Genomic DNA, 15,230 nt, shown 5'->3' on the forward strand with positions numbered 1-15,230 from the left:
CTCACAGAACCACTACACCACCACCTCCCCTCACAGAACCACTGCACCACCGCCTCCCCTCACAGAACCACTACACCACCACCTCCCCTCACAGAACCACTGCACCACCACCTCCCCTCACAGAACCACTACACCACCACCTCCCCTTGCATTACAACAGTGACTACACGCCAAAAGTACTTCGGGATGGCGCGAGGTTGTGAAAGACGCTTTCTTTTAAAGAAGTTAGATATATATATTTTTTATATAAACACAGAGGGTTGAAAGGACTTAGAATGTCCAACCAGCAACAGTGGGGGAAGCAGAATCATAGCGAAATGCTTTAAGAAAAATTATACGTAAAACGGAATTCTCAATTATCCGGTTTTACGTATAATGACTCCCTACTTTTAAAATAATTAAAATATTTTATAACCCGTTAGCTGATGTAATTATTGAAGTGTCTTTCACGGTTGGTAACCAATCCTTTTGGTGATGAGTTCAGACAACGCTGCAGGAAACTGAAAGCAAATTATATGCTTTGCTATTTAAACTTAATTTTCATGCAATAAACCCGCCACGTCATGACTCATATCCTGATTTACAGGAGCACTTTATTGCAGAGCGAGTCTTATCATAATGGTGATAAGACAATGGGAACCTTTCTCGCTCAGAAGTGCATCCCCACTATACGTCAGCTTTTGAACACGCTGTGCCAATGTAGTTCAGTGCCATACAAAAAGAAAAGGCTTGTTGCAGTCCTTCAATTGTTGATACCTTTCAGCCAACGTCCCATATTCCTCCATCATCATCCCTGGGTAGGTCCTGTCCCACCGGCAAGTCGGGCCCACCAGAGGTGGCGGCACAGGGTATACAGTCAGGAGGGAGTGGTCCTGGGAGTCCTCAACTTTGACTCAGGACCCCATGGCTTCAGGCCAAACATGGGCAAGGAAACCTCCTGCTGATTACTACCTACCGCCCTCCCTCAGCTGATCAATCAGTACTACTCCAGGTTGAACACCACTTGGAAGAAGCACTGAGGGTGGCAAGGGCACAGAATGTACTCTGGGTGGGGACTTCAATGTCCATCACCAAGAGTGGCTCGGTAGCACCACTACTGACCGATTCCTGAAGGACATAGCTGCCAGTCTGGGCCTGTGGCAGGTGGTGAGAGAACCAACACGAGGGGAAAACCTACTTGGCCTCGTCCTCACCAAATCTACCTGTCGCAGATGCATCTGTCCATGACAGTATTGGTAACAGTGACCACCGCAGTCATTGTAGAGACAAAGTCCCGTCTTCACACCGAGAACACCCTCCATCGTGTTGTGTGGCACTACCACCGTGCTAAATGGGAAAGATTCAGAACAGATCTAGCAGCTCAAAACTGGGCATCCATGAGGCGCTGTGGGCCATCAGCAGCAGCAGAATTGTATTCCACCACAGACTGTAGCCTCATGGCCCAGCATATCCCTCACTCTACCATTACCATCAAGCCAGGGGGTCAACCCTGGTTCAATAAGGAGTGTAGAAGAACTTGCCAGGAACAGCACCAGGCATACCTAAAAATGAGGTGCCAACCTGGGGAAGCTGCAACACTACATGCATGCTAAAAAGCAGAAGCAGCATGCTATAGACAAGGCTAAGCAATCCCACAATCAACGGATCAGATCAAAGCTCTGCATTCCTGACACATCCAATCGTGAATGGTGGTGGACTATTAAACAACTAACGGGAGGAGGAGGCTCCATGAACATCCCCATCCTCAATGATGGTGGAGCCCAGCACACAAGTGCAAAAGACAAGGCTGAAGCGTTTGCAACCATCTTCAGCCAGAAGTGCCGAGTGGATGATCCATATCGGCCTCCTCCTGAGGTCCCCACCATCACAGAAGCCAGTCTTCAGCCAATTCTATTCACTCCACGTGATCTCACAAAACGGCCGAGTGCACTGGATACAGCAAAGGCTGTGGGCCCCGACAACATCCCAGCTGTCGTGCTGAAGACTTGTGCTCCAGAACTAGCCGCGCCTCTAGCCAAGCTGCTCCAGTACAGCTACAACACTGGCATCTACTCGACAATGTGGAAAACTGCCCAGGTATGTCCTGTCCACAAAAGTAGGACAAATCCAATCCGGCCAATTACCACCCCATCAGTCTACTCTCAATCATCAGCAAAGTGATGGAAGGTGTCATCGACAGTACGATCAAGCAGCACTTACTCACCAATGCTCAGTTTGGGTTCCGCCAGGACCATTCGGACAAAATATGGACAAAAGAGCTGAATTCCAGAGGTGAGGTGAGAGTGACTGCCCTTGACATCAAGTCAGCATTTGACCGAGTGTGGCATCAAGAAGCCCTAGTAAAATTGAAGTCAGTGGGAATCAGGGGGAAAACTCTCCACTGGTTAGAGTCATATCGAGCACATAGGAAGATGGTTGTGGTTGTTGGAGGTCAATCATCTCAGCCCCATGACATCGCTGCAGGAGTTCCTCAGGGCAGTGTCCGAGGCCCAACCATCTTCAGCTGCTTGAATGACCTTCCCTCCATCATGGGGTCAAAAGTGGGGATGTTCGCTGATGACTGCAGTGTTCAGTGCCATTCGCAACTCCCCAGATAATGAAGCAGTCCATGCCCACATGCAACAAGACCTGGATGGCATTCAGGCTTGGGCTGATAAGTGGCAGGTAACATTCGTGCCACATAAGTGCCGGCAATGACTATCTCCAACAAGAGAGTCTTCAACCACCGTCCCGACGTTCAACGGCATTACCATCACCAAATCCCCCAACATCAACATCCTGGGGGGTCACCATTGACCAGAAACTTAACTGGACCAGCCACATAAAATACTGTGGCAACAAGGGCAGGTCAGAGGCTGGGTATTCTGTGGCGAGTGTCTCACCTCCCGACTCCCCAAAATCAGTTTCCACTTGTGGGGAACAGCATAACTAGAAGCCATCATTAGAAGATAGTTATCAACAAATCAAATAGGGAATTCAGAAGAAAGTTCTTTACCCAGAGGGTGGTGAGAACGTGGAACTCGCTACCACAGGGAGCAGTTGAGGCAAATAGTATAGATGCATTTAAGGGGAGGCTAGAAAAGTACGAGGGAGAAGGGAAGAGAGGGTTATGCTGATAGAGTTAGATGAGGAAAGACGGGAGGAGGCTCAAGTGGAGCATAAACACCGGCATGGACTGGTTGGGCCGAATGGCCCGTATATCCGATGTAAAAATCAGGAGTGTGATGGAATTCTCCATTAGCCTGGATGAGTGCAGCTCCAACAACACTCAAGAAGCTCGACACCATCCAGGACAAAGCAGCCCGCTTGATTGGCACCCCATCCACCACCTTAAACATTCACTCCCTCCACCACCGGCACACCGTGGCTGCAGTGTGTACCATCTACAAGATGCACTGCAGCAACTCGCCAAGGCTTCTTCGGCAGCACCTCCCAAACCCGCGACCTCTACCACCTAGAAGGACAAGGGCAGCAGGCGCATGGAAACACCAGCACCTCCAAGTTCCCCACCAAAATCACACACCGTCCTGACTTGGAAGTATAATCACCGATCCTTCATCATCACTGGGTCAAAATCCTGGAACTCCCTCCCTAACAGCACTGTGGAAGTACCTTCACCACACGGACTGCAGCGATTCAAGAAGGAGGCTCACCACCACCTTCTCAAGGGGCAATTAGGGATGGGCAATAAATGCTGGCCTTGCCAGCGATGCCCACATCCCATGAATGAATAAAACAAAACACTCAGAATTTATAATACGAGCGATCATAGAAAATAACAAGGATCGGCAATAGGCATGTCTCTGTAATGTGACATGGCAAGTGGCAAGGTAATTGCAGCCAATTTTTTCTACTGCACCAGTCTTACAGGCGCCTGCAAGGACACCTCGGAGACACCACTGCACCATCTCTAGCTCATAAAATCTGTGTTAATTATTGAAAGATCATTGTAACCAATACAATTCCTCTTCTTGCCTTAGGTCAAGTTTCTGCTGCATAAATAATTTGAGATATTACAATAGTATCACAGGTTGACTTTCTTCCCCGAGATTCAGAGTTTCTGTTTGCCCAACATGCAGTGCTCACTGTTCCCGTAGGGACAGGCGCTACTTAAAGCAGGTTCCAAGAGCTTAAAAACAGGCTGGCTAGGACGCCCCTCCTCGAGTGTGCACACGGGTAACTGCTGGAGTTTAACCAACTGAAAGCACACAGTTTGTCAGAACAAAGCACTGCTGTTTGCCTAGCCAACAACACCCGACCCGTGTAGGGTTAGCTGGAGCCAACTGGGAAGAATGCCAGCCTTCAGTGGCAGGTCTACCGCTCCAAGTCCCACTCACTCGCCAGGCTAGGCTGCTCAATCAGCTTCTCCACGTACTGTAGACTCGGGTATCTGATGAGAGTCTGCACATAAAGCCGACTTGGTTCCTGTCTTCCTCACTCAGCCGACAGCTGGGAAATGGTCCTCGCAATGGCAGCAATTTTATTTCCTGACCTACATGAATTCACAGCTTGCATTTGTGTAACTCAGGGTGCCTGGCCACTTCACTTTTGCAAAGAATGCGCAGACAATTTCAGTCGTGCCCAAACCCAGGGTCTCAGTGGGAAGAGATGTTGGAGATAATGCCTTAACCATCGACAGCGACTGGTACACAACAGCCTAAGTAGTAATATTCTGCAATAGCAGCACTGTGGTCGTATTGGTCCAACCTAAGGCAACAGCACTGATGATTAAAGACACAGCAACGTGGCAAAAACTCAGTTCTATCTACAAACAAGATCTGATGTCGAAGGGCGAAACTACCGTTTTGTATTTTTAACATTACAGCAAGACGCAAAGAATTTCAGCGGCAGGGTTTACAGAAGACTAAAGGATGACTATTTTGTGCATCACAACCTTTCGATAAAGTGAGCAAGTGAGGGAGGCGGGGGAAAGAGAGGGTTACACATGGACATGGATAAGAATATTGATATTTTAATGTTTATAATTGGAGATGTATTCTTTCAGTGTTAGAATATATATCTCAGTAGTAAATTAACAAGGGCATTTGATTTCCATTTCTAAAGAGTTTACAACACTGTGAAGACGTAGCTTACCTAAACCACTGAATATTGGTATGCGGCATGGATTCCAAAATGTAATCCCATCTGGAAGCCCATTTTATTTTCTCATCTTCCTAATGGAGGGAATGAAAAGATAATTTCATATTTATTAAAACTCTCCATTGATTGCGAGACATTGTACTGACCAGGATTTGGCACTGCACAATAAAATGTAATGACTCAATTTAAACCACATAAATGGATCAAAATAAATGTCCACTAATCACTTATAAGAACATAAGAAATAGGAGGTATCGGCAATTTGGCCCCTCGAGCCTGCTCCGCCATTCAATAAGATCATGGTTGGAACCGATGTCCAAGGGGAAGTGTTTGCTAGTGCTGTGGGGGAGGGTTTAAACTAAAATGGCAGGGGGTTGAGAACCTGAGCAGGGAGACAGAGGAAAGGGAAACAAGGATAAAAGCAAAAGATAGGAAGGAGAAAAACAAAAGTGCCAGTCAGAGAAATCAACGGTTTAAATCAAACATGGCCACAGTAAATAATAATTCTAATAGGTCTAAGAGCGTTAAAAAAACAAGCCTGAAGACTTTGTGTCTTAATGCGAGGAGCATTTGTAATAAGGTGGATGAATTGGCTGCGCAAATAGAAGTAAACAAATACAATTTGGTTGGGATTACGGAAACATGGCTCAAGGAAGGCCAGGACTGGGAACTCAACATCCAGGGGTATTCGATATTCAGGAAAGATAGGCAAAAAGGAAAGGGAGGTGGGGTAGCATTACTGGTTAAAGAAGGGATTAACACAATTGTAATGAAGGATATTAGCTCTGATGAGGTGGAATCTGTATGGGTAGAATTGAGAAATACTAAGGGGAAAAAAACGTTAGTGGGAGTGGTTTATAGACCTCTAAACAGTAAGGCGGAGGTTGGGGATGGCATTAAAAGGGAAATTAAAGAAGCGTGCAATAAGGGCACAGCAGTCATCATGAGTGACTTTAATCTACATACAGATTGGGCTAACCAAATTAGTAACAATACTGTGGAGGAGGAATTCCTGGAGTGTTTACGGGATGGTTTCTTGGACCAATATGTCGAGGAACCAACCAGAGATCAGGCCATCTTAGACTAGGTATTATGTAATGAGAAAGGATTAATTAGCAATCTTGTTGTACGAGGCCCCTTGGGTCGGAGCGATCATAATATGATCGAATTCTTCATTAAGATGGAGAATGAAGTAGTTGACTCGGAGACTAGGGTCCTCAATTTAAATAAAGGAAACTACGATGGTCTGAGGCGCGAGTTAGGTAGGATTGATTGGGGAATGTCACTCAAAGGGTTGATGGTGGATAGGCAATGGCAAGCATTCAAAGACCGATTGGATGAACTACAGAATTTGTTCATCCCAGTTTGGCATAAAAATAAAACAAAAAAGTTGACCCAACCATGGCTAACAAGGGAAATTAGGGATAGCATAAGGTCCAAGGAGAGGACATACAAATTGGCCAGAAAAAGCAATAATCCTGAGGATTGGGAGCAGTTTAGGATTCAACAAAGGAGGACAAAGGGATTAATTAAGAAAGGGAAAATAGAATATGAGAGTAAGCTTGCAGAGAACATAAAAACTGACTGTAAAAGCTTTTATAGATATGTGAAGAGAAAAAGATTGGTGAAGTCAAGCGTAGGTCCCTTGCAGTCAGAATCGGGGGAATTTATAATGGGGAACAAAGAAATGGCAGACCAACTAAATACATATTTTGGTTCTGTCTTCACAAAGGAGGACACAAATAACCTCCCAGAGATGCCGGGGAACATAGGGTCTGATGAAAGGGTGGAACTGAAAGAAATCAGTATTTGTAGGGAAATGGTGTTAGGAAAATTGATGGGACTGAAGGCTGATAAATCCCCAGGGCCTGATAGTCTACATCCCAGGGTACCCTAGAAATAGTAGATGCATTGCTGGTCATCTTCCAGAACTTGATAGACTCTGGAACGGTACCCATGGATTGGCGGGTAGCTAATGTTACCCCACTATTCAAAAAAGGTGGTAGAGAAAAGGCGGGGAATTATAGATCGGTAAGCTTGACATCGGTAGTGGGGAAAATGCTGGAGTCCATTATAAAAGATGTAATAGCAGAGCACTTGGAAAGCAGTGACTGGATCGGACAAAGTCAACATGGATTTACAAAAGGTAAATCATGCTTGACTAATCTACTGGAATTTTTTGAGGATGTAACTGGTAAAATAGATAAGGGAGAACCAGTGGATGTGGTGTATTTGGACTTTCAGAAGGCTTTCGATAAGGTCCCGCATAAGAGATTAGCGTGCAAAATTAAGGCACATGGGATTGGGGGCAAGGTATTGACTTGGATAGAGAACTGGTTGGTGGACAGAAAGCAAAGAGTTGGAATAAACGGGTCGTTTTCCGAGTGGCAGGCAGTGACTAGTGGGGTACCGCAAGGATCGGTCCTAGGACCCCAGCTGTTCACAATATATATTAACGATCTGGACGAGGGAATTGGATGCAATATCTCCAAATTTGCAGACAACACAAAGCTGGGTGGGAGGGTATGCTGTGAGGAGGATGTCGTGAAACTCCAGTACGATTTGGACAGATTGGGTGATTGGGCAGAAACATGGCAAATGCACTATAATGTGGATAAATGTGAGGTTATCCACTTTGGTGGCAAAAACAGGAAGGCATATTATTTGAATGGCAATAGATTGGGAGAAGGGGAAGTGCAAAGAGACCTGGGTGTTCTTGCGCACCAGTCGCTGAAGGTAAGCATGCAGGTGCAGCAGGCGGTTAAGGCGGCAAATGGTATGTTGGCCTTTGTAGCAAGAGGGTTCGAGTACAAGAACAAGGATGTCTTGCTGCAGTTGCACAGGGCCTTGGTGAGACCACACCTGGAGTATTGTGTGCAGTTTTGGTCGCCTTACCCGAGGAAGGACGTTCTTGCCATGGAGGGAGTGCAGCGAAGATTCACCAGGCTGATACCTGGGATGGCAGGAATGACGTATGAGGAGAGATTGTGTCGAGTGGGCTTATACTCACTGGAGTTTAGAAGATTGAGAGGGGATCTCATTGAAACCTATAAAATTCTGTCAGGCCTGGACAGACTAGATGCAGGAAGGATGTTTCTGATGGCCGGGGAGTCCAGAACCAGGGGTCATAGTCTAAGGATAAGGGGTAAGCCATTTAGGACTGAAATGAGGAAGAATTTCTTCACCCAGAGAGTGGTGAACCTGTGGAATTCTCTGCCACAGAGGGCGGTGGAGGCCAGTTCATTAAATATATTCAAGAAGGAGTTAGATATATTTCTTAAGGCTAAAGGGATCAAGGGATATGGGGAGAAGGCAGGGACAGGGTACTGAATTTGGATGATCAGCCATGATCTCATTGAATGGCGGAGCAGGCTCGAAGGGCCGAATGGCCTACTCCTATCTTCTATGTTTCTATGATCTTGGCCTCAACTCCACTTCCCTGCCCACTCCCCATAACCCTGGACTCCCTTATCGTTCAAAAATCTATCTCCACCTTAAATATATTCAATGACCCAGCCTCCACAGCTCTCTGGGGAAGAGAATTCCAAAGATTCACAACCCTCAGAAGAAATTCCTCCTCATCTCCGTTTTAAATGGGCGACCCCTTATTCTAAAACTGTGCCCCCCTAGTTCTAGATTCCCCCACGAGGGGAAACATCCTCTCAGCATCCACCCTGTCAATCCCCTTCAGAATCGTATTTGTTTCAATAAGATCCCCTCTCATTCTTCTAAACTCCAATGAGTATAGGCCCAACCTGCTCAACCTTTCCTCAGAAGTCAACCCCTTCATCTCAGGAATCAACCTCGTGAACCTTCTCTGAACTGCCTCCAATGCAAGTATATCTCTCCTTAAATAAGGAGACCAAAACTGTACGCAGTACTCCAGGTGTGGTCTCACCAGCGTCCTGTACAGTTGTAGCAAGACTTCCCTGCTTTTATACTCCATCCCCCTTGCAATAAAGGCCAACATTCCAGTTGCCTTCCTAATTACTTGCTGTACCTGCATGTTAACTTTTTGTGTTTCACGTAGAAGGACACCCAAATCCCTCTGTACCGCAGCATTATGTAGTCTCTCTCCATTTAAATAATAATTTGCTTTTTTATTTTTCCTACCAGTGGATAACCTCACATTTTTGCACATTATACTCCATCTGCCAAATTTTTGCACACTCACTTAACTTGTCTATGTCCCTTTGTAGATTTTGTGTCCTCTTCACAATTTGCTTTCCCACCTATCCTTGTATCAGCAGCAAATCTGGCTACATTACCCTCAGTCCCGTCATTAATGTAGATTGTAAATAGTTGAGGCCCCGGCACTGATCCCTGTGGCACCCCACTAGTTACAGTTTGCCAACCTGAAAATGACCCATTTATCCCGACTCTCTGTTTTCTGTTAGTTAGCCAATCCTCTATCGATGCTAATATATTACCCCCAACCTCATGAGCTCTTATCTTGTGCAGTAACCTTTTATGTGGCACCTTATCGAATGCCTTTTGGAAATCCAAATGCACTACATCTACTAGTTCCCCTTTATCCACCCTTCTCGTTGCATCCTCAAAGAACTCTAGCAAATTTGTCAAGCATGATTTCCCTTTCATAAAACCATGCTGACTGTATCGTGATTTTCTAAATGTCCTGCTACTAATTCCTCAATAATGGACTCCAGCATTTTCCCAATGACAGATGTTAGGCTAACTGGTCTAAAGACAACTTGAATAAAGACAATTAAAAATGTAATTTGCAAAACTGGAATTCAGTTACATTAAAATATTAAGCTACCTCACCCAGACCATAGAACACAGTAAACGCCTTTAGTGTTAATATCCAACGATTTTATTCATTACATTTTGTTGCACTGTGTTGATATAACATTCACATTTTTAACTGCACACATACATGAGTACAAGGAATCTTTCCAGTTTCATATTTATAGCTCCTGACTGCTACAAGAAACTACCATTAGGTTCTGAAGAGATTTGGTTTTTTTTTAAATTGATACTCAAAAACCAAAATACTCTACCAAATCCTCTATTCTGAAATATAGAAATCCAGATATCAGAGAGTTTGTGAAAAGTATTCTGAAAGAATGGGACGCCAAGACTCAACTTCAAAAGCGTGTGTGCCGCAAAACCTCCTGCAGAGTTGTGGCTTAAAGAAAAGGGTCTGTCTGAGTGACAACGTTTTGCAGTGTGGCTCTATGTTCGAACACAATGCAGAACACACAGTCATTCTTCTTTCTAAAACATTGGTCAAGCCTCAGTTGTAGTGTTGTGTCCAATTCTGGGCACCACGCTTTAGGAAGGATGTCAAGGCCTCAGGAGGGAGAGGGCAGAGGAGGTTTACCAGGATGGTACCAGGGATGAGGGACTTCAGGTTATGCGGAGAGACTGGAGAAGCTGGGTTTGTTCTCAGAGCAGAGGAGGTTAAGGGGAGATTTAAGAGAGGTGTTCAAAATTATGAAGGTTTTTGATCAAGTAAATAAAGAGAAGCTGTTTCCACTGGCAAATGGGTCAGTGACCAGAGGACACAGATTTAAATGTAATTGGCTAAAAAACCAGAGGTGAGATGAGGAGAAATGTTTTTCGCAGCGATATATATATTGGCCCAGAACTTCGGGTCTCCACGGGCAAGTACGCACAGGGTACTCACCCGTAAGCCCAGTGGAAGTGCCGGTTTCCTGCATGCGCGGGAAACCGGAACTTCCGTTCCCCTGAACGAAGGGGTTCAGAGTTCGAACGCATGCGCAGGAGAGGCAGCGCGTGCACATCGAACTTACGGTTTTTTTTTGCAGGTTTTCCCGGGAAGGTAAGTATCCAGAAGTTAGACATTTAAAAGCAGTCATAAGGCCTGCTTTTTACAAGGTAAGTGGTGAATTAATTAAAATGAAAACATTTTTTCCCCACAGGTTTATTATTTTTAAATACTTTAAAGCAAGGTAAGTTTATTTTTAGCCCCTGTAGTGTATGTACCCGTTCACCTTTAAGAGAACTACTTTAGGTGTGGCACTACTTGTTTGGCTTCTGTATACTGTAATACCGACAGTGACCACACCAGTATATAAGTGTTGTGGCAGGATTGCTGGGGCAGATTCGCCCTGACCTTCGAATAGTAAAGACCTGTTTGTTTGTTACTCCTGAAGTCTGTGTCGTTATTAACAGTACAACCCACAGACTTTACAGTGGCGACGAGTCCGATCGTACCCTGCGGCAAGACTACCAAAGCAACTAAAGAGCGTCGAAGAGAGGCAACCGCCCTCGTCGTTATGCTGGGAGAAAACACGAGGCTGCAGCAATAGAAAGGAGGAAGACTTTAGCAACAAAAGCTTCCAGCAGCAACAGGCACTGACTACCCTTCTACCACGGTGCGGAGTGAGCCGATCAGCAGGAAACAAGGCAGCCACAGAGACTGCGAGTAAGGGAAAGTGTAAAGAATATCCGGAGGATAAGGGCTGTGCACTCGACCACGGTCGAGGGGGAAAGGAGCCGGACGGAAAGTCGGGTCCAACGGCGTCGTGAGATAGCCGGACCGCGATCGGCGGGAAAAGCCGGGCAGCGACCGAAGCCACGAAGCGCTGAGACCGGGAGCAGGCGCGGGAAGAGAGAAACTCAGCCGCAGCCGGGGAGGGAAGCACCGGACTGCGTGAGGGCTGGGAGGCGAACGGGAGCCGAGCGTGTGGGAGAGGCAGAGCCGACCAAAGGAGGCTGCGCGAGAGCCAGTCCAGCGGCTGAACTGTTCTCCGCCAACGGGGTACCCAGCGCCGGTAGAGCCGAACGTGTGGGAGAGAGAGACAGAGCCGAGCAAGGGGAGAGAGACTGCACGAGAGCCAGTCCAGCGGCTGAACTGTTATCCGTGAACGGGGTGTACCCAGCGCCGGTAGAGCCGTGCGAGCGGGAGAGAAAGACAGAGCCGAGTAAGGGGAGCTGTGCGGAAGCCAGCCAGCGGCTGAACCTGTCCACTGTGGGGAAAGCATACCCCTTCCACCAGGGAAGAAACGCGGGAAGCCGCCATTAGGCGGAGAAGACGACAGAAGCGGGAAACCGCCATTGAAGTGGGCGGGGAGAGAAGGAAAGAGCGGGAAACCGCCATTTTCGCGGGAAAACCGCCATCTTAACTGCCATTGAAGTGGGCGGAGAGAGAAGGAAAGAGCGGGAAACTGCCATTTTCGCGGGAAAAACCGCCATCTTAGAAATAAACAAATAAATAAGAATACTTAAAGAAATACTTGTGCTGCTCCCAAGGAAAGAAAGATGCCTAAGCGAGGGAATATTAACGATTTTAATTCTGAGATAGAAGACTGGGCCACATACGTGGAACGCATAGAGATTTATTGTGAAGCCAACAAAATAGAGGAAGACGACAAGGCGATAACATTGCTAAACTCGATGGGGGCAAAAACATACGGGCTCTTGAAGCATCTACTAGCACCAGATAAACCGGCGGATCAGACTTTCGAAGAGATTGTGGCTGTGCTGAAGGACCACTTGAACCCCACACCGTTGATGCTGGCTGAACGTTTCAAATTCTATGCAAGAACGCAGAGGAAAGACGAAAGTAACGCGGAATACTTGGTCGAACTGCGTAGGCTGGCGAAATACTGCCAGTTCGGAGGGAATCTGACAGAGGCACTGCGAGACAAGTTCGTATGTGGATTGTCCAAAGAAGGGACGCAAAAGCGACTACTGGAAGAGAACGACCTCACACTAGACAGGGCTGTTCTTATAGCTGCATCGCACGAAGCCGCAGCGAAAGGAACGGCAGAAATGCAGCTGAAGGCGGCGGCACTCGGGGTGGACCAAATTACCTCGAATACAACAAAATGCTATCGTTGTGGGAAGACAACGCACGACCAGAATCAATGCTGGTTTAAGAACCAAGAATGTAGGAAATGTGGCAAACTGGGTCACATCGCAAAGGTATGCCGGTCAGGGAAGAAGACCAACAACCAAAGGAAGCCACCACAAGAAAAGTACAGCAAGGTACACAAGGTGGCTGAGAAGAGTTCAGACGAACAGAATTCAGACTCAGACCCAAACAACCAGGAGCTGGGTAGTCTGAGAATTCACAATGTGGGGAGGGAAGCTGATCTACAAACTATCTGGGTCATGCTAAGAATAGCTGGAGTCCAAGTAAGAATGGAGTTGGACACTGGATCAGCTCTATCAGTCATCAATCGAAGGGACTACCACCGGCTATTCTCTCACATACCCTTAAGGAATACCAAGTTCGTATTACAGACATACATGGGGCATAAAGTATACCCCATGGGGAAGATAAGAGTCAAGGTGAGAGAGAGGGGTAAAGAACACCCAAGAATGAACTTGTACGTATTACCTGAGGGAGGACCACCACTTCTAGGACAGGAGTGGATTAAGAAAATAGACATGGAATGGCACTATCTAAAAGCCAGCACGAGTGAGGACTCGGTACGAGCAATCAGCTCAGATTCTGGAACGGATGACGATAAGACTAACTCAAATATGGAAGACAAGGCTGAAATGGACTTGCCGACTATGGTGGAGAAAACGAAGACAGGCATAAAGGCTTATGCTACCGAGAAGGATAAAGCTTCAGAGCAGAACTCCAGGTTGACAGAGAATTCTGAGCCTGTCCAAGTTAAGGACTTATCCACGACGGAAGAACACAGAGCCCGGACTCAAACGCATCGCAAAATACAACAACAATTAGAACAGTTGAGTTACCGTCTCGTACAAGAGATGAAAACAATGGAACAATTCTGGGACACCGAATGGGAGAACCTGGAAAGACAACAGAGGCAGCTAGCTCAAGCTGAGAGCGACCATAGGGCCATCATGGCTAAGTATCGATCACATCTCCCTGATGCTGTTCAAGAGTTAGAATATTTGCAGAACGAAACAAATGAAGAGGAATCTTCAGGCAGCCAGGATTTTATCCCAGTTCCTCTCTACGACTCCTTACAAGCAGAGTGTAAGAAGTTGAAAGAACAGTATGAACAGGCCCAGGCTACAATTCTGGAGGGGGTTAACTCGGCAACCTCCGAAAAGCTAGTTTTAGTGAAAGCATATGAGCAACTAAAGGTTGAACATGAGCAAGAAGTCCAAAGGATGCAGGAAATGTTTGAGGAGCTCCAGGCCAAGACAGACTCATCGGTAGAGATTCCATCCATCGATGAAAAATTGGAGGTGGAAGACATGGCAGAACATGGAATCCAAGAGGTTCAAGAACTCATAAAAGTACTGAAGGAAACCCAAGACAAATATGAGGCGGAAATGACCAGGGTTCAACAACTTGAAGAACATAGTCAACTGGGAATCCGGGCAGTGGAAGGAAAGGCAACTGGAAGAGAAACAGAGACTGGAAGAATGGCCCCTGAACTGGAGCTAGAGAGCATCAAGGCGCAACTTCTTCGAGCGCTTAAAACCCAAGCACCAGAGGGAAAGGTGGATGAAATAGAGAAGAAGCTGATCCACAGTGTCCCTGGGGAAGAGTTAACGACCAGCCAACTCCTTCACAGGCGGAGTGACAAGACTCCACAAGGGGAACACGAGCTTCAGGCTTCAAAGGGAAGGAATTCGGAGCTTCCAAAAGGGATGGAGATAGCTGAGGTGGCAACACAGCTTTTACAAGGATGCCAAAAGGACGCTGAATTACGTCAAATTGAACAGAAGAATGGGGAAACAGCTACTCCAGTAGAAGGAGTAAATAGCCGGATAACGCAATCCCCGATGGAAGGGAAGGTATTGAACTCACAAATGAGGACAGTAGTGAAGGAATGGCAGACAACCCAGGAAGAGCGTGATGAATATGAATGTATGAGGAAGTCTTTTCAAGAAAGCTGTCTAGGGAAGGAACCACAGTCGGCTAACGTCCAGATGGGTAAGGAGGAAGTAGAAGGCCCTCTCGCTGGCCTAACTCAGGACGACCCCGAATATTACCATGACCTGTTGAGTGACACTGAATATTACGAGGATCTGGTCTGCCCAGTTTGTGAGGAAAACTCCCAAAGTGCTGAAATCAGGATGAAACACTTAAGGTCTAAGGAACATAGAGAGTTGGTGGCGCTACAGCTGGCAGCCGAGAAAGGAGCCCCGAGAGTCTCAAAAAGGCAGAAAAGAAAGAGGAGGCAGAAGACAATAACTATCTAAAATAT

The 15,230-nt window shown here is 46.5% G+C and overlaps 1 protein-coding gene across 1 annotated transcript in view; it reads right to left on the reverse strand.

Moving 5' to 3' along the window:
• Positions 1 to 15,230, reverse strand: part of tm9sf5 (transmembrane 9 superfamily protein member 5) — a 153,539-nt gene that overhangs the window by 75,682 nt on the left and 62,627 nt on the right. Inside the window, exon 8 of the mRNA XM_086002271.1 lies at positions 5,095 to 5,174. Within this exon, the coding sequence (XP_085858397.1) occupies positions 5,095 to 5,174 (80 nt within the window). The remainder of the gene's footprint in view (positions 1 to 5,094; positions 5,175 to 15,230) is intronic.

Source organism: Somniosus microcephalus, chromosome 1 (assembly GCF_052327205.1).
Source record: "Somniosus microcephalus isolate GS21.2 chromosome 1, FLI_Smic_1.0, whole genome shotgun sequence".
NCBI lineage: Eukaryota > Metazoa > Chordata > Chondrichthyes > Squaliformes > Somniosidae > Somniosus > Somniosus microcephalus.